This window comes from Magnolia sinica, chromosome 14 (assembly GCF_029962835.1).
Source record: "Magnolia sinica isolate HGM2019 chromosome 14, MsV1, whole genome shotgun sequence".
NCBI classification, from domain to species: domain Eukaryota; kingdom Viridiplantae; phylum Streptophyta; class Magnoliopsida; order Magnoliales; family Magnoliaceae; genus Magnolia; species Magnolia sinica.
Genome location: NC_080586.1, coordinates 8287869 through 8311432, shown reverse-complemented (window position 1 = coordinate 8311432; position 23564 = coordinate 8287869). Strand labels below are relative to the sequence as shown.

Sequence of the window (23564 nt, the reverse complement as noted above, 5' to 3'; positions counted from 1 at the left end):
GAAATAACCATAATGTAGTTTCCTTTGCATTTACATCATGGGCTTCAATTAGCAATTACTTTGGGGTATGTTTGGTTGCCTGAAAATATGAAATTGCATTGATTAGTCATGAAATATCATAATATTTGATGCAGTCAAACGCGGAAACGGTTTGGTTACTGACACGGACACTAGCCAATCGCTAGTGGTTGGTGCTATGTGGACCCCACCATGATGTATATGTTTCATCCATGCCATCCACCCATTCTTCCAGATCCAAATCTCAAGTGGGCCGCACAGTGTTGATTGAACGGCCACCATTAAAAACTTCTTGGGGGCCACAAAAGTTGTCTAATATATATTTTTTCCCTTCATCCAAGTCTTTATGAGCTAATAAACAGGTTAGATGTCAAATAACAATTACAGTGGGCCCTAGGAGGTTTTTAATGGTGGACATTCAATCATTACGGTTTTCCCAGGGTGTGGTCCACATGAGATTTAGATATACCTCATTTTTTGAATCAAGCACTAAAATTATCTTTCAAAATGGATGGACGGCGTGGAAAAAGACATACATCATGGTGGGGTCCACATAGCACCGACCACTAGCCAAACCTCGTAAGTCAAGGGCACCTCATGAGAACTCATCCCACATGTTCGTTATATGCAACCTAGGCATTCATATCCTTCATCAGGTAAATGAAAGGTACATAAAATAATAATAATAAAATAAATAAATAAATAAGTTGTCTTGCATTTAAGTGATGTAGGTGTATTTTCATATTAATAATAATAATAATAAAATAAATAAATAAATAAGTTGTCTTGCATTTAAGTGATGTAGGTGTATTTTCATATTAGGGTTTGGTGGCGTATGAAGTGGGGTCTGTGAGATGCAAAATAACCACAGGGTGGGTCTCATTGCAGGACTTGTGAGATGTGCAGTAGCTTACCGAGAGTCTTGATTCGTTTGCCTGAAAGAGCATAGATAAAGGGATATTTTGGTGCTTCCCAAACAATTAGGGCTGTCAACAGGCCGTCCTGGGTAGGTCTCGGCTCAGGTTTCGAACTGTTTCAGGCTGGGCTGTCGGGTCAGGCCCGAGACTGGCCCATTGACACTCCTACTAACAGCTCCAGAGCTTTTGATGCGTTGGCCGGTACTCCCTACATCACTCAAGTGGGCCTTGAAAATCAAAGGTGGTCGTTGTCTCTCAGTCGGCCCATTTGAGTTTTAGATTGGACTGATTTTTTAATCTGAGCGTTTCAAGAGGTGGGGCATCTAACGTATAAATTGGATGTCATGCACACATCACATGAGATGAGTGGTCAATATGGTTTTTTAACTGAAAATTTCTCACTGCCTTCTCATAAATGTAAGTAAATGTCTGCTCATCCAAATTCAACATTGGATTTTTTAAAAAAATTTAAAAAAATAAAAAATAAAAAATTACTTGTGGTATTCCTGAAAATTTTGTGATCACATGGTACACCAAGAGTCGATGTGGACATATCTCCTACCATTGAATACTGTTGGGCGGGAATCTAGAAGCGTTTTAAAATGAGCTTTTGAGAATCATATTTCGAAATGCTTGTGGATTTAGCTCAATGTCGCATTGAAGCCTTTAAATTGTCTACACTTGCATGAGAATGTTATTTTACAAGTGATTGTACGGCTGTGATACAATCACAGGTGTTTGATCTGATAAAGATAGAAGCTTGATAAGCTCAGCATCACGAAGTAGGTGAGCTGGGCTACACCCATCTGAAGTTGGGGAACTTTCTGTAGGTGGGCCTGATGTAATGAGGCCAATTAACGGCTGCTTTCTATGCATTCACGTTGCCTGAGCCAACAGCAATCCACTCAACAAAAGACTTGGGCTTCAACAATACTAAAAATCCTGATCTTCTATTGATCAGATTGAAGTGGGCCATCCTTTTGGGCCGTTAACCAAAGATCTCAATGACCCTATGCTGTGGACTCAGTTACAGCTCTAAAATCATGGTCGGGTCCAACATATGGGTCTGTAAGATGAAATCGGATCCAGCCCAATCAGAGTGGGTCTGAAAAAGTCTGGCCCCATTTTCAATACTACCCCATCTGAGTATTTTAACCATCCTTTGCTAGCTTTATAATATAAGTGGTGTTGATGGGCTGGTCCCACCAGAACAATTCAAAATTGGGCCCCAGCCAACATAAGGTGGACCACTAATCCAAAACGCATGCTATTTTTCCTGAAAAAATGTAAATATTTCAGATGACTATGCAGCACCAAAGGAAGGAAAAACGGCGGAGAAAGACGCATCGGTTGGTGCTCTTGATCACATGGTGATGTAGAGGGGATCAACACTTTCATGTACACGATGGACTAGAGAAGGCATGATCGGAGGTGGAAGTGATTGGGACCGTTAGAACCCTAAATCAGGCCTATCTCTCAAACCAGAATAAGTTATTCGATGTACCATCTATGATTTTAGGGTATGAAATGCTAATTTAGACACCCAACCTTGCTACATTGGGTTGCCCACACCGAATTTGCAAGATTACATAAGATGACGGTAGGAAGTCCTTTTTAATTTCATTTTTATAAGTCTAGTAAGAATCATGACTGCCTATAAATAGTAAGTTTACTAATTATAGTAAGTCACAAATTTTAGGGAATTTGAGTTGGGAGTTTGCTTATGAAACTTCTTAGTATTATTATTTAAAGGGCTGTAATTCCTTTTTCATCATCAATCAATCTACTTTCGAATTTATTAGAATTTATTTCTATTTTTCTTCATCAATTCGAAGGGAGTAGTTATCCTCGAGGAAGACGGTGATTGACCTCATCACGTTCATACCTGCATCACGTGGGCCCCAAATTCAATCATGTGGACCCATCTTGGGTGGTCAATTGTTCAAAAAAACCACATATATCAAATAATTTCAGCCATCTCTTTCAAATCTGGTACTAAATATTCAACTGCATGTCACCATCTTTTATTAAGGACACTGATCAGATGGCTAGAATCACCCAAAATGTATGCATTAAAAAGATGGGCCCCAACATGGAATGAAATGCCTTCAAGATCTCCATGGTTAGAAGTTTCCAGCCTTTCGATTGGTGGCCTACCTACGCCCATTAAGAGAAAAATAAGAAAGCATATGACCCCAAAATAAAGGCCACATGTATGGGCAGATTCGTTCATCGATCGGGACCAATGCAGCATGGGCCCCACCATGGAGATTAAAGATGTGTCTTATATCAACGATCCAAATCATTTTATATGATGGCATTACTTTCATTTGAATCTTTCTGTTGGATGGTCAGCCTTAACCCGGGCCCACCACTGTAGGGCCAGGGCGAGCCTCTGGTACACCAACTTCAATGGCACGGTACATGTCATAACGCTATGTACCCACTTACCCCTTTGGATACACTGCTGAGTGGAATTGCAATCATGAGCCTGAAAAGTAGAAATAACCATATCCTACTTTCCTATCCTTTGCATTTACTAAATACTAATTAATTTCATTAAATTACACCTACTGATCATGAAGTGGCCCATGCTGTTGGGCCGTTAATCAAAGCTCTCAATCACCCAATATTTTGGGCACTGATGTAGAGTGGGCTGCGGACACATTCTTAGAATACTAGTACCAAAAGAAGTCCGAATGAAAGCAAAAGTAGTCTATCCAATCTAGGCTGTAATTGGCCCCAAGCATGTCCAAATTCATTGGAAAATTGCCGTTCAAACTGTAAATCAGACATAACTTTTGATTTGGTATCGTTACGAAGCACACGAGCTATCCATCTTTATTTAGCGGGCTATTTGGGGTCAACCAACCTTACAATAGGTCTCCTCCGACCATTTTGCAAGAATTTTAAGATAAATTTATTATTTTTAATAATTTCTATTTTTATCATATTTCTTTATTTTTAAAGCTTTGAAATGTTCATCTTTTAAAAAATTACTTATAATCATACAAAACTTCAGTTAACTAAGAATTTTACTATTTTAAATAATTTATAAACTAATTAGGATTTTACTTTATCTTTATAAGTAATGTAATCAGAAAGTCTTAGGATCATTTCTCAATACCATTTTGAATTTGTTGTGGATTGAAGGTTTTAACTATTTGAATAAGTAATGATCTTCTTCTCATTATTTCACACCATTTCTTGCGTTAGATACTAAGCACACGAACCTGAGCTTAGTAAAAAGAGCATAGGATCCTACATAACTAGGCAAGTACCCATGCCCAAGAGTCTTAATTCGGGTTGGACGGCTCGTTGGGCCTTTGGTTTACATAAGCTGACATTCAAAGGACTGTTACAACAGAAAAGTCATGCCCGGCTCCAACATGTGGGCCTGTTTGCTGAAGTCGTATCCAGCACAATTAGGGTGTAGCTTAAACAGTCTGGCCCACTTTCAACATTACCCATTTGAGTATTTAAACCATCCTCAGCTAGCTCGATAATCTAATTATTGGTGATGGGCTGGCCCACAATTTTGAATGGGACCCTCTTCAACAATTCAAAATCTGGGTCCCAGACAACCCAACCCCAGCCCACTGATTTGGAAAAGGCATGCTCATTAAAACATGAGAGAGAGAGAGAGAGAGAGAGAGAGAGAGAGAGAGAGAGAGAAGCTTTGGTTAGTGCTCTTGATCAAGTGGGCCTCAACTTCCATCATGTGGACCCACTCTAGATGGTCACATTCGTTCATCAGTTGGAACCAATGAACCATGGGCCCCACATGTATAGCTGGTGTAGATTGTGACACCGTTCACTTCCCAATTCAAGAATCACTGAATGCATAGTGCCGATGACAACTGTTATGGTTAGGTGGTTTGAATTTAAAGAAAAAATAAATTAAATTTCATCAATAAATGAATTCCATAAAGTAACAATTATCCTTATCTATAGCTTTGATTGTTTGTCCTAAGACATTTAGGGCCTGTTTGGATAATAGTATTAAGTTGCATTAAATGGAATTGCATTACTAATCCCACTTTGAAATTGGTAATGGCATATTTAGGAGTGTGAGATGGGATTAAAATTAACTTTGTAAGCTTTGAAAAATGAGCCTTGTGTTGGAAAGTGTAAGATGGGATTACCAATCATGGATTTTTGCTTCATTCAGGTTCAATCCAAGTGCAATTTGAAAGTAAATCATGAGATTTATTTTTTAATGCATACGTTCCAAACATAATATTAGAAAACATGGGATACACCAGTCTAAGGGCAATACCTTACACATGCATTTATTGTAACTTTTATAATTCCATCCACCTTAATCATACCTAATGAATTCACCACTTTCACCTAGTTTTATTGTGAAGATGAAATAATTATTGCTTAATTGTTGCAACTTATGTATCACTATATATTAGTATGTATATATAATCTAAATAATATATTTTGTAAACTTTCTAGGTGAAAGTTTACTTATGTCCTCATCCCGCCTTTTTATAATTAAAGACTATTTGTTTGCTGTTGTTTTTTGCACTATGTGTGTTGGCGTGCTAGAATTGAAATTGCGGCGTCAATTTAAATCGAACAACAATAACCCCGAACACCAAGCTAGGTAGGCACGTAGTGTATGATTGAGATCGGTCACATATTCAACCATTCGCTCAATGTGTACAAATCAGATCGGGCGATATTTAGAGGGTGGGGTTCGTCCTCTTATGATGGATTGCACTTTTGTCTTCCGTGCGAAAGGATTTTTTAATACAACTAAAGTGGAATGGAAGATACAGAACATCTTTCCGGTGGATGAGTCAAATCCAGGGCAAGAGCTTGGACTCGAATTACACCTAAAGATTACTTGCTACTTAGCTATTATTATGGATTACACTACGGAATGTAAAATAATAGGCTTGGAAAGTAAATATTACACTAATAAATGTAATTTGCTTAACAAGGGAAGTAAGGAATTACACTATGGAATGTGAATTGCTAGGATAATTTAAAAGATAGATTCGATTTATTTGATTTAGTATGAGATAATTTTCCTTGCTGCTTTGTTTTGCTGTTTATATCTTTGATTTAGCTATTATGGATCATTCATACGTTCTGACTATTGTTATAACCGTTCGCCATTATTATCTTCCGGATGCTTCTCATGTTTTAGCTTCACTACTTGGCTTCCTTTGCTTCTTCTCCTCCTGCCACATGTCATGTAGTTGTTCGAGCACGATTATTCATTCTGGCTACATTTGTTGAGAAATCTCTCCATACATATTTGTAGATCTCCGAATGCACCATTCGGATCCGTACAGATCATACATAACTCCTAATTGGTTGAGGGTATGTAAATAATGAGGATATATACTATAATGACTTAAATTGAATTAATTGCTTCATGACACTACATTCTCTTGCTAGATATTACATCTTTTTCAGCTATTCTCCAATATTATAGAATAATAAAAGTAAAGTAACGTTTGTTGCTCTTTATTAAAGCTCAATATTAATTCATAACAACTTTTAAGTCGTGAACTCACTTGCCTTCTTTATATTCAAATTTCCAATCCCCAATTTATCCTTGTATTTTGTGACAATGAAGCAATCTTATACATTGATGTCATCTTATCCATAAAAAGATTCAATCCGGCTTGATTCAAACTTCTTATATCCCCTCAAAACTGCAACTTGTAAATTCATTTAAAATATCTTTGAGGAAAAAAATTCATTTCTCAAAGTGATTTCAAGTTGGTGATCATAACCTTCACTCTCTAACTCAAGAGAGAGTATTAGAATTTTTCTCATTTTAGTACTGTATTTTTTCTATAAGAGGGTTATTCCTCCTTCAATGAAAATACACAAACACATTTACCCACCTTACAGCATACCTTGGATTCACATTGTTTAAACATGCTTCAAGAATATTGGCCCACTTTAGTCTCATCACAGCCGTACAAATCTCTACGTGAAATTAAGAAAGGATATGAGACAAAAATATGTGAAATATAAACTTTTATTAAGAGCCCTTAATTTCCATTTGGGCTTTAAAAATCACTATTTTATCCAAATTTGAAATTTGCTCTTTTATCTTTCAAGAGCAACAAATCATAATTCTACAAAAATTTCTTCTTTCTCACACTAACAATTACCAATTACCAACAATACAGGCATTGTTGAAAAGACAAAAATACCCTCTAGCACACACCTAATAGCCTTCTTTTAAATGGATAAACCATAACCGTATGATTGAGATTGGGTTTTGATTTAGCGATATTTTGGTCACTTTTGCCAAAAAAAATCTGTGAAAGGTTTTTAATTTTATTGGGTAAATTCAAGGTTATGCTGGTAATTTTGAAAAAGGCACGTGGGTATAATTGTCTTTTCCCCTATGGTTCGGTCAGACGGTTTCAGCATGGAGCGAGATCGAGTGGGTCAGATCGCCGATCTGAAGACTATGCTCGCCGATGGGAATTCTCCGAATCCCGTAGCTGTCGACCACGCTCAGATGCTTGCACACGTGTATGCTGAACCGGATCCGGGTCTGTGACTTGGATGGCACGTGCACCTTCTGGAACGCCACTAGCTGCTTGCGTGGGGCCCACTGTCCAGCTGGAGGGACGGAGTAGATGAGGAGGGTGTGGGCCCCGTCCTTGCTACCAACGTTCTTCACGTCCACGTGTACGCCAACTGCGAGCCCGCTGCACCGTGCATGTGTGACCCGAACCGCTGGACCCGAGATCGTGGCATTGTGAAGTGGGACCCGATGGCCAACGAGTGGGACCGACACCATGGTAGGAGCTTGGGCGAGCGTGTGAACGAATTTGGTGTAGGTCAGACCATGTCCGAACGGATACACGACCTCGCCGTTGTAAAACCTGTAGGTCCTACCAGGATAGCCCTTTGATGGGTCCGATCGCATGCCCATGCTTGTCATCGGCACCGTTGATGTGAATTCGTGTGGATACCATGTCACCGGCAACCTACCTCCTGCGTGCACACGTATGCACCGGTTATTATTTGTAAGAGGCAAACTTTGATACTCTGGGAGAGGTGATGGATGATACACATGCACCGAGGAATTATACACGTGTCATAAAAGTAACCGAAATCAATCTGTCCAAATTGTGGGTCCCAGTTTAGATGAATTATCAACCAAAAGTAATACTTTTATTTATCATCTAACTGTAGGATTTCTGGACATGTATTTGATTATTAAAATAAAAATATCCAACGCTCAGGATTTTGTTGAAATAATCTGATTTTTTTAAAAAAATCGTAATATAGAGGGAGTTACAGAACATGTATATGTTCAATCCATACCGTCCATCCATTTGGAGAGATCATTTTATGGAATGGGGCAAAGAACGAGGCAGATCCAACCTCAAGTAGACCCCACCATAGAAAACAGTGGGGACAGTGACGCGCACCGTTGAAACCTTCCAAGGCCCACCACGATGTTTATTTGAGATCCAACCTATTCATAAGTTCACGTAGACATGGACGAAGGGAAAACACAAATTTCAGCTTGATCGAAAACCTCTGTGGCCTCCAAAAAGTTTTTGATGGCAGGCGTTCAATCGCCACTCTTTTCTATAGTGGGGTCCACTTAAGGTTTGGATATGATTCGTTCTTTGGCTCATGTCCTAAAATGATCTATCCAAATGGATGGACGGTGTAGATACAACACATACATCATGGTCGGGCCACATAACATGGTGATTTGTAGACATTTAATGAACGGTTGAAAATGAAACCTGATCGATGGTCCAAATGCAACTAACAAATCCCCACTAATCAGAGGCTAAGATTGTTCAAACAACCTGACTTTTGGGTGAAACCTATCTACAACTGGTTATACATTTTTGAGCGATTTAATATTAGTTACTTTGCCACGTGTATAGTTTCCGAGTCATGGTTTTAGACTCAGCGACTCGGATAGGCTCGTTGAGCCTTGACATTCACCAGGGTCGGGGTGAAATAGGAACAACTCGCTTAGTGCCTGCGTATCAACCATCACACTCTACCAGAGTATGAAATAAATCTTAGGAGTTTACCAATTTTGGGCCAGAACGGTTTTTTTTATCTGGGTGCAAGTTTTAGGCCCATATAATTATATGGGCTTAACTGGGCTTGCATTCCATAAAGTCCAATGGATAGCCCGGCCCGTTTATTTAACACCGGTGAACTGAGGATCCGATTACTCAGATCTAGTTATACCTGGATTGAATTCTCCAAAAATGACGTCTGCGATTGCTCTTCCACCAGCTTGGCCAGGGTACCCTACCCAGAAGATGGAGGGAATCCTATGATGTGTCTTTGCAAAGGACACATCGATGGGCCCACCACACATTAGGACCAACACAGTGGGGCCTTTGGAAGCCATAGTCACCTTAGTTACAAGCTCTTGTTGGCGCCCTGGGAGTAGTAGTGATTCCCTGTCCAGAGTCTCAGCCTCTATCGACTGGTCAAGCCCCATGAATAGGACCGTGGCGTCTGCTTGACGGGCCGCGTCCGTTGCAGCGCCGAATAGCCTATCGCTGTCGCAAGCAATGCTGTCGCACCCAGGTTGGTGAATGGTCTTTGCATACATTGCAATCCCTTGAAGAGGTGTTGTATATTCGCATGGAATACCTGGTAGAGGAAATAAAATTGAGATGTTAGATGGTCGGATAATGGCCCATAAATATTGGGCCTAATCTTGATTTGGGTATGCTAGAATTTTGATTTTGCTACTCACAACTACGGCTATACACAAGCCAAGATAGCTCGAAAAGCTTGCTCATCTTGGCTCGTTCCAGCTCAGCTTGACTTGGCTTGAATGACATTCAAGGCAAGCCAAGCTTCATTTGACCCAACTTGTTTTGAAGATGAGCTGAATTCAATCGTAATAGATTTTGACTGGAACTCAGCTTGGCTCAACTTGAAGCTCAAGCTCAGCCCCATTATATAATTAATTAATTAATTAATTAATTAATTTAAAACATTAAACTAAAACCTTATCCTACTTGTCCATCCCTTTCTTACATTTTCCCTTACTTACCCAACCCTCGATGCTCAAGCTTCTCTCTCTCTCTTTCTCTACTCGGCCAATCAACATAACTCAACTTAGTGTCTACCCAACTCATCTTAGTCATATGAGCTACACCCGGCCAATTGCTTGTGCTCTATCTTTCAGCACCAATTATAGGGTGCCTCTATTGGTCTATCTAATATACATATACAATTGAATATTTGATTTGGAAGTTAGGTGGGGTGCCAGTTGGGTCGGGTTAGGAGCAGGCTTGACTCAACTCGAAACTTGTCTTGACTTGATCCACTAGCTTGCCTCGAGCTTGATAGAAAGGTTTGACAAATCAGCCAAACTCCAATGACAAGCTCGAGCTTAGTGAGAGTACAAACTAGTCAAGTCAAGCCAAGCTTGAACCACCTCGACTTGACTCAACTCGGATCAATGTACAACCCTACTCACAACCCAGTGGTAGCCTTTTACCACATCAATACTACATCGACAGATGCATGTGAACTGAACCCATATGTGTCGACATGGCACACGTGTGTGATCCACTAATCAGGCGGACCCACACATACACTGTTTGTGGAATATTGGGCATTTTACACCAATCATATCTTGAACTCGGGAGTGCCGAACCTGGCCCACCTATTGGTGAATCATTCCAAGCCTAAATCAACATAACATTGGCTGGCTTGAAATGTCCCACTAATAGATTAACCACTGATGGAATTTTTGGTACGTCGTTGCATCATTTTGAAATGGCTTACCAGCATAGTTCCCGATCATGGTAGCTGTAACATTAGAATTGGGCCCGATCACAGCAACGGTGCGGATACGTCCAGGAGAGAGGGGCAACGCGTGCCTGTGATTCTTAAGCAAGACAATTCCCTGCCTGGCTGCTTCAAGAGCTAGCTCCTGGTGGGGCTGTGTGCAAACGTCACGTGGGCCCAGGTGATCGAATGGCTGCGTGGACAGATCACCGTCGAACATCCCTAACCTCATCTGGACCGTGAGTGTGTTCGTGAGGGCTCCATTCACATCCACCTCACTCAATTTGCCGCTGCGTAGTGCCTTACCTGTATGCACCGCTAAAAAGGGCCCACAGTCCAAATCCAGACCTGAAAATTAGAATTCAGTTAAACCGTCAAAATGCTGGGGGCCACTTTAGATGGGTCATAGAACATTATTCATAGAGGACTGATGTCCTAACCGGCAGGTGGGGAATGCGTGGAATGGACGGTTGATGAGAAATAGTAAAAAAGTTGAGTCGACTCAGAGACTTGATCTGGTCTTCAAACCATGTAAGATACAGGGAGATTGATACATCGCAACCGCAGCATGAATTAGCGATCTTCGTTACACATTGGTGGGGCCCATGAAAATGCACCATCCGTAGGAAACGGATTGGCTACTGACCCTGCCACTAGCCAATGGCTAGTGGTCGGTGCTTTGTGGGGCCCACCATGATGTATGCGTTTCATCCATGCCGTCCAACCATTCTTCCAGATCATTTTATGGTATGAGCCCAAAAAATGAGGTCGATCCAAATCTCAAGTGGACTGCACAGTGTTGATTGAATCGTCCACCATTAAAAACTTATTGAGGGCCACAAAATTTTTGGATCAAGCTGATATATATATTTTTTCCCTTCATCCAAGTCTGTATGATCACTCAACAGGTTAGATGTCCAATAACCATTACAGTGAGCAAGGAGGTTTTTAATGGTGGACATTCAATCACTACTGATTTCCCATGGTGTGGTCCACCTGAGATTTAGATCTATCTAAAATCATCTTTCGAAATGGATGGACGGAGTTGATAAAACACATTTTTAATGGTGTGGTCCACATAGCACCGACCACTAGCCAACTGGCTGGTGCCAGCGTAACTAGCCAAACCGCGTCCCCATCGGCAAGGCATGTTTTAATGAGGTGCACTCGCATGGTACAGGTAACACCGCACCCTGGGATCGTACCGCGCAATTGTGGGGCCCAGATGATGTGTGCATCACATCCAAACCGTCCATCGTGTGCCCTGTCATGTTCACCAAGGACCTTAAAATTTTCCTCATTTTAAGGTTGCCCCTTCATCCTGAAATCATATCTGATGTATAGATTGAATCGGATATACAAACACCACGGTGGGCCCCACAATAAATCTGTGACAGATTAGTGGCTGGATCCCCATTCAACCGTTCATGTAGCGCATGTCAGCTTCCCGATCGGCTGATTTTTTTTGCCACGTGGAGTAACATCTAAGGATGCACCCATCGGACGGGCTGGATCTGGGCCCACAATAGCCCATACCACAAATCCCATGGAATTGACCTGGTCTAGGCATTGAGTGGACCTGACTGAGGCACGGTTCCGGTGTGATTGATGATACACAGGCGGTTAAAAATTATTCAGATATTGCATACGTGGCATATAAGTAAATAAAACTAGATTCCTGCCACGTGTAAAAATTTTAAGTGCCTGCGTTTCAAGCGTCGTAGGCTGCCTGAGTATCATATAACTCAACTTTACCAGTCAGGCCAGAAATTCAGAAATAGGTGCTATCAACGCAACTAGTAATTCATGTTCAGTTCAAATCCCAACCGTTAGTATGTGGGGCCCGTCCAATGGACGGTCCTTCGAGTGAGAAATATAAACGCACCTGCTTTTATAGCATCTGCAGCTGCATCTTCCGGCGTAGACGTGTAGTGTTGAAAATCATAAAGGACGCCAACCGAATCACAGTCCGAGACGATATATCTGCAATGGTCCACCAAAAGAGAGGGTCTACATGAGTCTCTACACACGGGACGCACGTGACTCGAATCTGACACATCAGCGACGGAATCTGACTTACCCGTTAAGGCCCCACGCCCCTCGTATGGTATTCCGGAGGAGACGCCCATCAGCGCACGTGGGAATTCCGTTGACCTGATTGTAAGAGCACATGACGCTCGCCACCTTCCCTTCCTCCACACACGCCTTGAACGGGACGTCGTACGTGTCCTCCAGGTCCTGCTTGCTGACCTGCCACACGTGCGCATAGCCACACGACAGGCATCGGCACGTGCGTGATGGGTGAAAAAGGAGGAGAGGACAAATGATAATAATGTAATTATTAAAAGGAATGGAATGAGAGATGAATGGCCGACAATGAAAGGCTGAAAAGGTATACACTGGGAGAAAATAAAATAAATTATTTCTGGGATTGAGTAGTTCATAAGCGATGGAAGCATGAGATTCTGCAGCTTTACAGCCTGAGTGGGTCAGTTGTCCACACCATTTCATGTAAATGCCAATGGTCTACTAGTTTTGGTGGAAAAAAAAAATCTAGACCGTCCAAGGGGCTTTCCTACACTAGAATTGCATTTGCTCGAATGGGATACATCTCGTGCTTGGAATCAATGGGAAGGATTAGATCCATCTGGTTATCATATCATCCAGTCTCAATAAGAGATTTCGAAAATTTTGGTAGAAACCAAAGTTGATTGAATCCATAGTCCCACATTGATACATGGGTTTTATCTTTGCAGTATGGTTGATTGGTGGATCGCGCAGTGGTCATGCTTATATTAAGCTTGGCACAAACATGATTGGGAAGGATTTAATTAGACAGCAATGCCACTCTTAAAGATAGAGTCAAGGCAAAGTATGTATGGAAGTTGTTGGGTGAGATAAATAACCACTTTCAAGCATGCTTTGCGTGACCCCATCTCTAATAGTGACACACTATACAATTAAATCTCATGGCATCAATGCCTCACCAAACTCTTTATTTCTTAGTCTCCTCAAATTTGGTTCCGATCACTAGGAAGGCTCAAAGTGCACCGTTGAAAAGGACAATGCTAGTGTACCATCATTAACTATTTTTTGGGATTACTTTCTCTCAACTTAACGTGTATGGAATCCATTCCATCCATCAGGTATAATACCCTTTATTATGCCTTAATCCTGAAAATTAGTTTGATTCAACACTCAAGTGGGCCACTCGAACTAAAACCTCTAAATTCCCGTCCATGAAAACCTTAAGTTTTGAAATACCGTGATTTTTGGTATGGAGTGGAACATGAATTGAATACCACACATTTGTATAAACATATGTTATGGAGCATCATAAATAATTTGGGTTGGATTTAAACATTATGCATGCAAATGCAAATCTAAACGCATGAAATGAAATGCAGAAGACAAATGCAAAGGAAGTAATTTCTCTCTTGTTTTTACTGTATGAAAACGGCCGACCGCAAATTTGATTTAAAAGGTTAGAATCATCTAGTTTCTATGGATCATGGATTATTACATAAATGTGGTGTAAAAACTCATATCATTACATGCTATCTTTGACAGGACATTAATAATCTCATATCATGATGATACTTCCGAATCATCGCATCACATGGAAGGGCGAAAGTGTGTTGATGTGTTATGGTTGTGTGGGCTCCACCATGATGTATGTGTTGTATCCATACCATCCCTCCATCTTGTGTGATCATTTTATGGAATGAAGCCAAAAATTAAGTAGATCTTACACAGAAATGGACCACATCCTGGGGATTGAATGTCTGCCATTGAAAACTTCTTCACGTCTACAAAAGTGTTGGATTAAACTAGTATTTGTGTTTTTCCTTCATCTACGGTTTCAATGATGGGTGTCACTGTTCCCATGCTTTTTGTGGCGTGGTTCACTTGAGCTTTGGATCTTCTTCAATTTTGAAGACATGATATAATATTGCAGAAAGGATGCATGACATCTATATAACACATTAAGGGCCCGTTTGGCCGGTCGGATTGTAAGGGATTGGATGGTATTGGAAGGGATTGAAAGTTAAATCCCGGGATTGGCCGGGCGTGCCAAACAGAGTAGGTGATCTGATCCCAATCCCATGGGTCTTAAGACAATCCACTTACAACACCATCATTACCTTTAAATCCCATCCAATCCACCTTAATCCATTCAAATTTGCCTGAGACGTGTTTGGTTGGAGGGATTGGAAGGGATGGGAAGGTTTAATCCCGGGATTGGCCGGGCGTGCCAAACAGACTGGATATTGCAATCCAGGGATATAGCAATCCCATAGATCTCAAGACAATCAACTGACAACACCATCATTACCTAGAAATCCATGCCATCCACCCTAATACCATTCAATCCCTTTCAATTCACCCGGCCAAACGGGGCCTTGAAATTCCACGAAGTTAGAGCTGTGGGAGGGGTACTACGTATTGCCATTATTCTGTTTTACTTTCAACCAGCGAAATAACGGGTATAGCAAATAAGCACAGTCGTTTCACATCCACGTGGGCCCCACTACTTGATAGGGCTGAAAGTTGGGCAGGTTCAACCCGACCGACCCATGACCGACTTGACATTGGGTTGGGCTTGGGCAGGATGTCTTGAGTTTGGTCTCGAGCTTGGGCTATACAAACACCAACCAAATAAAACTTGGGTCAGGCTCGGGTTGAAGTCTTGGGTTGTCCGACCCAACCCGATAAATACATAAGTTACTTATAAATTATAATTGAGTGTGGATCATTTGTGCTAAAGCCATATGAAATTCCAATGCCGTTCTCGATGGTCCACATCAACTCCAATGACTCAAGCTAATAAGATTTCTCACTCCCAAATAAATTGTGCTATACATTATGACTTTTAATTAGTAATTGTCTTATATTTTAGTTTATTTGTTTAGAAAAAATAAAATTTCTCACAATAAATAACTATGTATATAATTAATAAAATTATAGATATTAAAAATAAGACATGTATTGAAATATAAAAATGAAAATATTAGCAAGTATCCACTGTCCAACCTGACAGAGCATGCTCGCATTGGGCTTGGGTTGAGAATTCTCAACCCGGGCTTGGGTTGGGTTGGGTTGAGTTAGGGTTGAGGTACGGAAACCTTGCGTTGGGTAGGGTTGAGCACCAACCCGTCCCCAACTTGAACTGCTTGCCGTACTTTCCACCCACCTTGACGATTTTAGGAAACGAAATGTTATTATACTTTCATTCTGTATGGGAAATTTGGTGGGGACCGGTTTGAAGACGCTGGCCAACGCTGGAGGTGGTACGCACATGTTAGTGGAATATAAACCGTTGCTATCTTTTTTTATCTAACCGTCCATTTTATACCAGACGTGGGGACCATTCTAATTTTACAGGCAGGGCATGTCAATGGCCGCACGACCGGATGTGGCATGTACCTTCCATATTGGCACGTACGAGTGTGTGCTAATAACATTTATAGTGTCCATTAGACCAACAGTTCAGATACTGCCACGTGTAACAACAGTATGTGGGTGTACCTTCGCGTTGAAATGGAATCGATCGGTGCCCTTCCAGTTATCGAGGTCATAGGCAGTGTAATGCTTACAGCAAGCCGCCACCTTCAACCGGTTACCGTCTTTCCCGTACGGCTGCTGTAGTCCCCTTACATAGCTGGAAGCGTATTTACCGGCTAGAACTGGGTCCTCACCGGGAGTCTCCTGTCCCCGCCCCCACCTCGGGTCGCGGAATATGTTGACATTCGGGCTCCAATACGTCAGCCCACCCCAACCTCTGTTATACATCGCCCGGGCTTCATCTGACACCACCTGCCCAACACATAAAAGTCAAAAACCAAGTTAACCGATGCCAATGCTAAAATGCGCAGCGAGCGACCGATACCAACCTCAGTACGGCAACCATCCATCACGTGAGAACAACAACAGTGCAGCGGATTCGCTGTTACCCGGGTAGCAGCTTACTGGTGTTACCCTTACCGTGTGGGGACCACCTTGAAGAATGTGTTTCATATCCACATCGTCCATCCGTTTTTCAAGCTCATTTAAGGACGTTAAAATGAAACTTAAGTGCATATAAATCTTTGCTGGACCACACCACTGGGAAAAGTGGTGAATGGCCATTAAAAGCTTTTTATAGGCCACGAAAGTTTTGGATCAAGCTAATCTTTGTATTTTCCCTTCATCCAGTTCTTTTTGACATTATCAACGAGTTGGATGGAAAATTAACATTACGGATCTACTTGCAGTGGGCATTCGGAATTTTTTAATGGTAAACATTCAATCATCACCGTTTCTCGTGGTGTGGTCCAATTTGGATTGGGTATGCTTAATTTTTGGTACTGTTGTAATAAAATAAGCTGTAAAAACGTTTAGATGGAGTGGATATACAATATATGATCAAGGTGGGCCCTACGGTAAGGGTAACACCCACTTTCTGTTATCCGGGTAACACCTAATCCTCGCCAAGATTAGCTACTGACAGGTGGAGAAGCGAGACTCGCTACTGAAGTGACGTCACTGAGTTCTGTGGGCCCCATGATGATGTATGCTTTGTATCCACTCCGTCCATCCATTTGGACAGATCATTTTAGGGAATAGACAAAGAATGAGTCAAGTAGAAGTCTCCAGTGGACCACACCACAGAAAAGAGTGAGAGAGTGACGCCCACCATTAAAAACTTCTAAGGCCCTTAAAAGTTTTCGATCAAGCTGATACTTGTGTTTTACCTTATTTCATGTCTGTGTTAACTTGTGAACGGTTTGGATTTTAAATAAACATCATGTTGGGCTTTAGGAAGGTTTCAACGGTAGGAATCACTCTCCTCACTGTTTTCTGTGGTGGGGTCTACTAAAGCCTCATTCTTTGGATCATGCCCTAAAATGATATATCCAAATGGATGGACGGTGTGGATACAACACATACATCACAGTGGCCCCACAAAACTTGGTGACGTCACTTCAGTAGCAAGTCTCGCTACACAACCTGTCAGCGTCCAAGAGAACAGGCCCGGGCACGAACTTCAAGCTCATCAGCTCGTCAGAAAGGCCACGGGTGTGCATTGAATATAGAAATTTGGCCGCTTCTATCTAACCATTCATCCATCTCTAGCACGTGTGACCCACTTGACATCAAACACGTGCGAGGACGAGACGTCTGCCCCAGACAACCAACTTATCCATGCCCGCGCCATACCCGTGGAATTCTCGTAACCACACGTGCTATCCTCTTACGTGTACGACATCCGAGCCTTTCATAGGTGGGCTTGACCAAGCACATTATCTAGCCCAAAAAGCACGAAAATCAGTTTCAAGCCGTCATTCTTTCCGCACATGGTGGGGCCAGCCTGTTTATGGGGGCGTGTCGAGATGCGTGTGAGCTGAGCAAAGTTCTAAAATCGAGCGGGTAGACAGATTTTTTGTCACAGAGGCAGTAGAGCCTATCTATGAGCGGCTCGGATTTGTCACATGGATGCCGCCTTTTGGCACGTGTGTCATGAGTAGAATTCAAGTAGACGGACCGGAATCCACCACCTGTTGTGGGAAGAGCGTGTACAATCGAGCTTAGTGGGCCTACTGTGATTTTCAGTGGTACTCACTCCATCCAAAACTCAGGTGCGCCCACCACAGGAACCCGTGGGGATGGGGATGTCCACGATGGAAACCTTCCAGGAGCCCACCGTGTTTTTCATATTCCATCCTACCCGTCCATCAGGTGTGAACCACAATGATAAAGAGACTAATAAAAAATATGATCTATATATTAAAAAATACAGACCGTCCAAATTCTGACCCTACTTTGTACGGAGCATAACTGAAAAAATATACTGAGAAGAGAATATCAACCATCCAATTTTTCTCTTCCAAGTTGGACTACTTGCTGCTTTCCTTTCAATCATCAATCAAAGCAATTTTGACGGTCTGGATACACCGCGAGAAGAACAGTCATAGAAATGGTGTTAAACGAACATACGAGGTCAACCTGCGTTTCAGATGTTCGTTGTCCAGTTCGATCCCATCTTTCAACACTGATGACAGTAATGCCGAGATTTTGAAAATATCGCGATATCTTCGAGAAAATTTTATTAAACCATATTATCGAAATAATATCATGATATTTTCAAAACCTTTCATATTTTATCTCATCACCATTTTAATGAAAATTTAGTTAGAAATTAAAATAATTCATTGTATACTTATATATTTCATGTTTTCAAAATTATTTAAAATTTTCTAATAATTCCTTTTACATATTTATTTTCAGCTAGATATTCCCAATAATATAGCCAGAAAAACGTGAACAAAATCACGAGGGTATTATCGTCTGGACGGGCCCACAGTGGTATCTATACTTTTAATCCAATCCATTCATCTAACTTGCCTCAACAGCATGGAAGCATTCAGCCATACTTCCCTTTGGGGTGGCCCACCTAAGTGTTGAATCAGCCAATTTGATTGGATGGATCTCACGCACGTAAGCAGTTGCCTCCCAGCGTACGTACAAAGGTCATGCAAGAATATCCACGCTGTCATTCATTTAAGAGGGGCCCATTCCATTGAGCTGTGTTGTAACCTCTTCGCTATGTCACCCTTTTCTAATTTCAGGAGTTATTTGATACTCTGGCGGAGTAGATGCTTGACACGCAAGTATTCATAAATTATACATGTATGCATCAACTCCACATTAAACTAATTAAATTGAGGAAATCACTGTTGCAAGCTTAGTCCCAAAATAATACTGGTTGAACAATTCTGACCGTTTGATTGATGAATGCTTGTTTATTAAAATATAGCCGGGGATGGTTTTCATTTTCAACCGTCCAATAAATGTTCACCAATCAGATAGTCATAATCCAATAAATATGATTTTATTAATCTCACTTCTAAGGTAAGAGTAGTCATAATAGTTTGTTACAGGGCTGTTGTGGTTTTTCATTTTTCAACGGCTGTTATGGCCCACTGCTTAACAATATGGACAATAACGGTTAGGGCCACAGTCATGATTATTAAATAACTTAGTTGAGACCCATAAAAGTAGACTTAGATTTCATCAACAGAATTTGTTGCCATAGTACAACCCAAGTGTAATGAGCGCCTCTAGACTCCTCACAAATATTTTTGGAATACACAAGGGAAGAAAATATAAAATAATTTTAATATAACTGAAAATAACTTAATTGATATTTGTCTAATGTGTATATTCTAAAATAGTAAAATTTTAACTCTAATAAAAATCTTAATTTTAATAAAATTCTTCTAAAGACTAATTTCTAAAAGTAGAAATTTCAAATAAAATTTCGCAACGAGAGTCTAACAAGATTAGGAGTTACTTCTTTTATATATATATATATATATATATAACTCCAAAATATTAAAATATTAAAAAATTCAGAATTATTAAAAATAATATTTTTTTTCTTCAAATTTTCATTTTTGAGCTTAAAACATTGGCTTTCCGATGAACCGGACAAATGCGACCCACTTTATAGTTCCTATAACAATACCCGCATCAAAGGTTATAGCTAATTTATATTTCACCTTCTTTTAGTCCAACCATGCTATGAATGTATATGTGTCACGTACTACATCAAAATGTTGGGCCCACTATGCTATGATGTATATGTACAGCAAAATGTGTCACATAAGTTTGATGTTACGTGAGCCATGAGGTAAAAGAATTAGCTAAATCAACTACTAATATATGAAACAATTGGAATAGGATGCCAAAGATAAGATTGTATGTGGGGCCATCACGGCATGTATCTTTTATCAAACTAGCTCATTGGGATGAAGAAAAGTTACCAAATTCAAGTGGGCCACACCATATGAACTTTGGAGCAATTTTTCAATTCCCCCTTGGTGTGGACCATCTGAGTTTTAGATTTTTAATCGGAGATTATATTCGGTACGTACGGTACAAATATGGTAGTCTCCCAATCGATGAGTGAATTTTACAAATGCAACACGGTAGGCCAACAAATGCAACACTTTCTATTGTTGGTGTTGCGGAAGAATCCAATCCTCATCCATCAAACGCAGTTTCTCTTTCTATTGTTGGTGTGAAAGGTGAGCCTGTTCTAAAGTAAGTAATGCCAATCTCAGACGCCCATCTTCAAGCCCCACACGTGTCAAATTCGCACATGTGCGGAGATGCAGGGCGTTTATCAGATTATCCACTGTGAATGTTACTCAACGCAAAGGCAATGCTGGTCCATTCATCCACACATGCACAAAGAAATGGACGGTCACCGTGCATGTATTTTGGTGATGAGTGGATAGCGTTGATTTTGGCCGCATGAGACATTCAATTCATGGACCACCCTATTGACGTCCTGGATTACACAAACACCTAACAGGTTGGGATGTGTAGCGCATATATGTTTGGGCGCTTGAAGTTTATGCGTTCCCTACAAAACATGCGTCTGGCTCTCCGACTTCTCCGTCTACTGTCCACGTAAGCAACATGACCAGGTGTGCGTACTACGCACCATGGTCCACCCTAGAAGCTAGTATGAGGGCCGAAAGGTACATGCGTCCGGCAATAACAGAAGCGGATATGCAGATGAGCAATATTGGAAATGACCAAAATGCCCTTGATCGGCTACCCTCGCAAAAACAAAAAGGCCTACGAGAGATTACGTGCAGAGCAGCGCTACGCTCTTCTCAGTGAAAGATCACGCTTAGATTGCTATTCTACTAAATGACAAAACTACCCTTCATCTGTAATCTCAAATTTGTGATGTTTTGGATTTATCTTACCCGTCCGATTTCTTCCCAGAGAGACGCATTGAAGGAGGCAGCCGTTGATATGACCTGCGGGAAGCTGGTGGCCCCGGGGAACTTCCCGCCAAATCTAGTGCCGGGTCCCACATTGGATACCCCATGGAGGGCCTCGGACCACCATTCGTACCGTCGGATCCCGAGCCTCCGGACGGGCGAAGCGTTGTTCACGAGCATCCGGATCTTTTCGGGCAACGTCAGCCGTCCGATCAGATCTTTCACACGCTCCGAAATCGGCAGGGATGTGCTGCAGAATGGGAGGCTCCTCTCCTCTCCGCCACAAGCAAACGGGCGGTGGGGATGGGAGAGCGATGGAGAAAAGAGAAGGAAAATGAGCAGGGAGAAGAAGGTTAGTTTGGCCATTTTAGTAAAAAACGAGACGGGAGTGCTGAAGAGAAAGAGAAATGGGACTTTAAATAAGAAATGCGGAAGGGAGAGAGTCCGTTTTGGTGATTCGATTTCCACGTCGGATTAAAAGGCTGTTTTATGGGGAGAGAGAGATAGAAGGAATGATCTAAACCATTGAAAATGCAGGCTTCTCCTTGGATGGCCCATACTGGAAGATCCCAACTTCATGATGTTTAGTCTGTTTCTTTTCTCTCTCTCTCTTTTTTTTTTTTTTTTTTAAAAGCTGACTACCTGTTTGACGGTCAGGATTATTCTAATTTGGAACCTTGGTTCATGGGCCATCCACAATACGGCCATAAAATATGATTCGATGGACCACTGAACTGTGGGCTCCCCACACCAGAACCCGAACCTACCGTACAACCGCTCGGCCCGAGCGTCGGATAGATCACGAGACAGACAGCACACGAACTGATTGGCGACAGCAGAGCAGAAGTTTAGACTGTGGGGAACAGCGAGTAGGGGAGATAATACCGTAGATTAAGATAATCTGGAATATGGTCGACCCGTATTGACGATTTACACGTGGTAGGTTCATCTTTTAATTAGGATCGTCCATCTTTTGTTATATATTATGGATGAAAATTAATTCAAGATGTGTAAAGATCGGATGATCCTATCCTTCTAAAAGTGATTTTAAATCGACGGTAACAAAGAAAAACAGTCAATGGTATACATTAATTTCTAGAAAGTAAAGATAAGTGATTGATTTGGTCTTCTTTAAGTAAAAATTTTATAACATCCTCCAACTGTAACTAGGCCCACCAGTTGGACAGTTCAGATTGGTGGATAAAGGTTCCACATTTATTTGGAAAGAGATGATACTACCATACTCCGTTCTTCCGGCTCTACCGTATCCGGAGGTGGCGACTCTGTCATTTATATGGAAGTGGGTAAATAATATGCCCTGTGTTGACATAAAAATTACAGAATTACCAGTTAAAGGACGACAACCCTTTGAGAAAGGGAAGTTATTTGATACTATGGCAGTGTAAGACAGTTGATACGCAGGCACTCAAGAAATGGTACACGTCGCTGATTTCAACTCAAAAGAAAACCAACAAAATTAATGCTACTTTTGTTAGTCACGGTCTCAGCTAACATTGATTGAACAATCCTTACCTTTGATTTGTGGACACTTGTTGCCTGAAGGAAGATGGGATATTTTTCATTTTAACCGTCCAATAAATGTCCACCAATCCGATGGTCCGTGAATCAAATAATTTTAATTTAACTGAGACTAGTAATTTGGACAGTTTGATTTGAATTGAATTATAAACGTATACAGTGTGCAAATAATTTCGTAGTGCCAGAGTATCATCAACCACCTTCAGCCAGAGTATGAAAAACCTTTCGCCGTGGGAAGAGCGGAGCGATGAGGAATCATACATACACATCTACCAAGCCAATACACACGTGGTATGTATGTAACTAAATCCACACCGTCAAAGTTGTGGGCCCCATTAGAAATGGGGCATGCTAAACTCATAACGGTTAGAAAACCTTCCGTTAAATCAGTTATCATTCACTTGTGTAATTTCAATAGACCATTTCTTAACCACACATTACGGCTATCCATCGGACAATGTCAGATCCTGAGATCAGAATCATTTTTCGGCTATGGCCCACTCTCTTACTACCTTCCTTAGTTAAATGA

General features: G+C 41.2%; 1 protein-coding gene across 1 annotated transcript; it reads right to left on the bottom strand.

Annotated features, from left to right (window-relative positions):
* Positions 1-6916: 6916 nt before the first annotated feature.
* Positions 6917-21913, bottom strand: LOC131225411 (probable beta-D-xylosidase 2). The gene is made up of 7 exons (XM_058220945.1): positions 21479-21913; positions 16245-16532; positions 12796-12965; positions 12601-12698; positions 10713-11063; positions 9150-9563; positions 6917-7919 (listed from the first exon to the last, which is right to left on the bottom strand). Exons 1-7 carry the CDS (start codon positions 21860-21862, stop codon positions 7330-7332), a joined length of 2295 nt encoding a protein of 764 aa, XP_058076928.1. The 5' UTR covers positions 21863-21913; the 3' UTR covers positions 6917-7329.
* Positions 21914-23564: the final 1651 nt, after the last annotated feature.

Bases quoted from the DNA above. Each gene is read 5' to 3' on its own strand.
- LOC131225411 (XM_058220945.1), bottom strand. From the start codon at position 21,862: ATGGCCAAACTAACCTTCTTCTCCCTGCTCATTTTCCTTCTCTTTTCT. The intron at 16,533-21,478 runs GTAAGATAAATC...TGTGTTGGGCAG, and splicing joins TCTGGGAAGAAATCGGACGG to GTGGTGTCAGATGAAGCCCG. The intron at 7,920-9,149 runs GTATAACTAGAT...GTGTGCACGCAG, and splicing joins TTTTGGAGAATTCAATCCAG to GAGGTAGGTTGCCGGTGACA.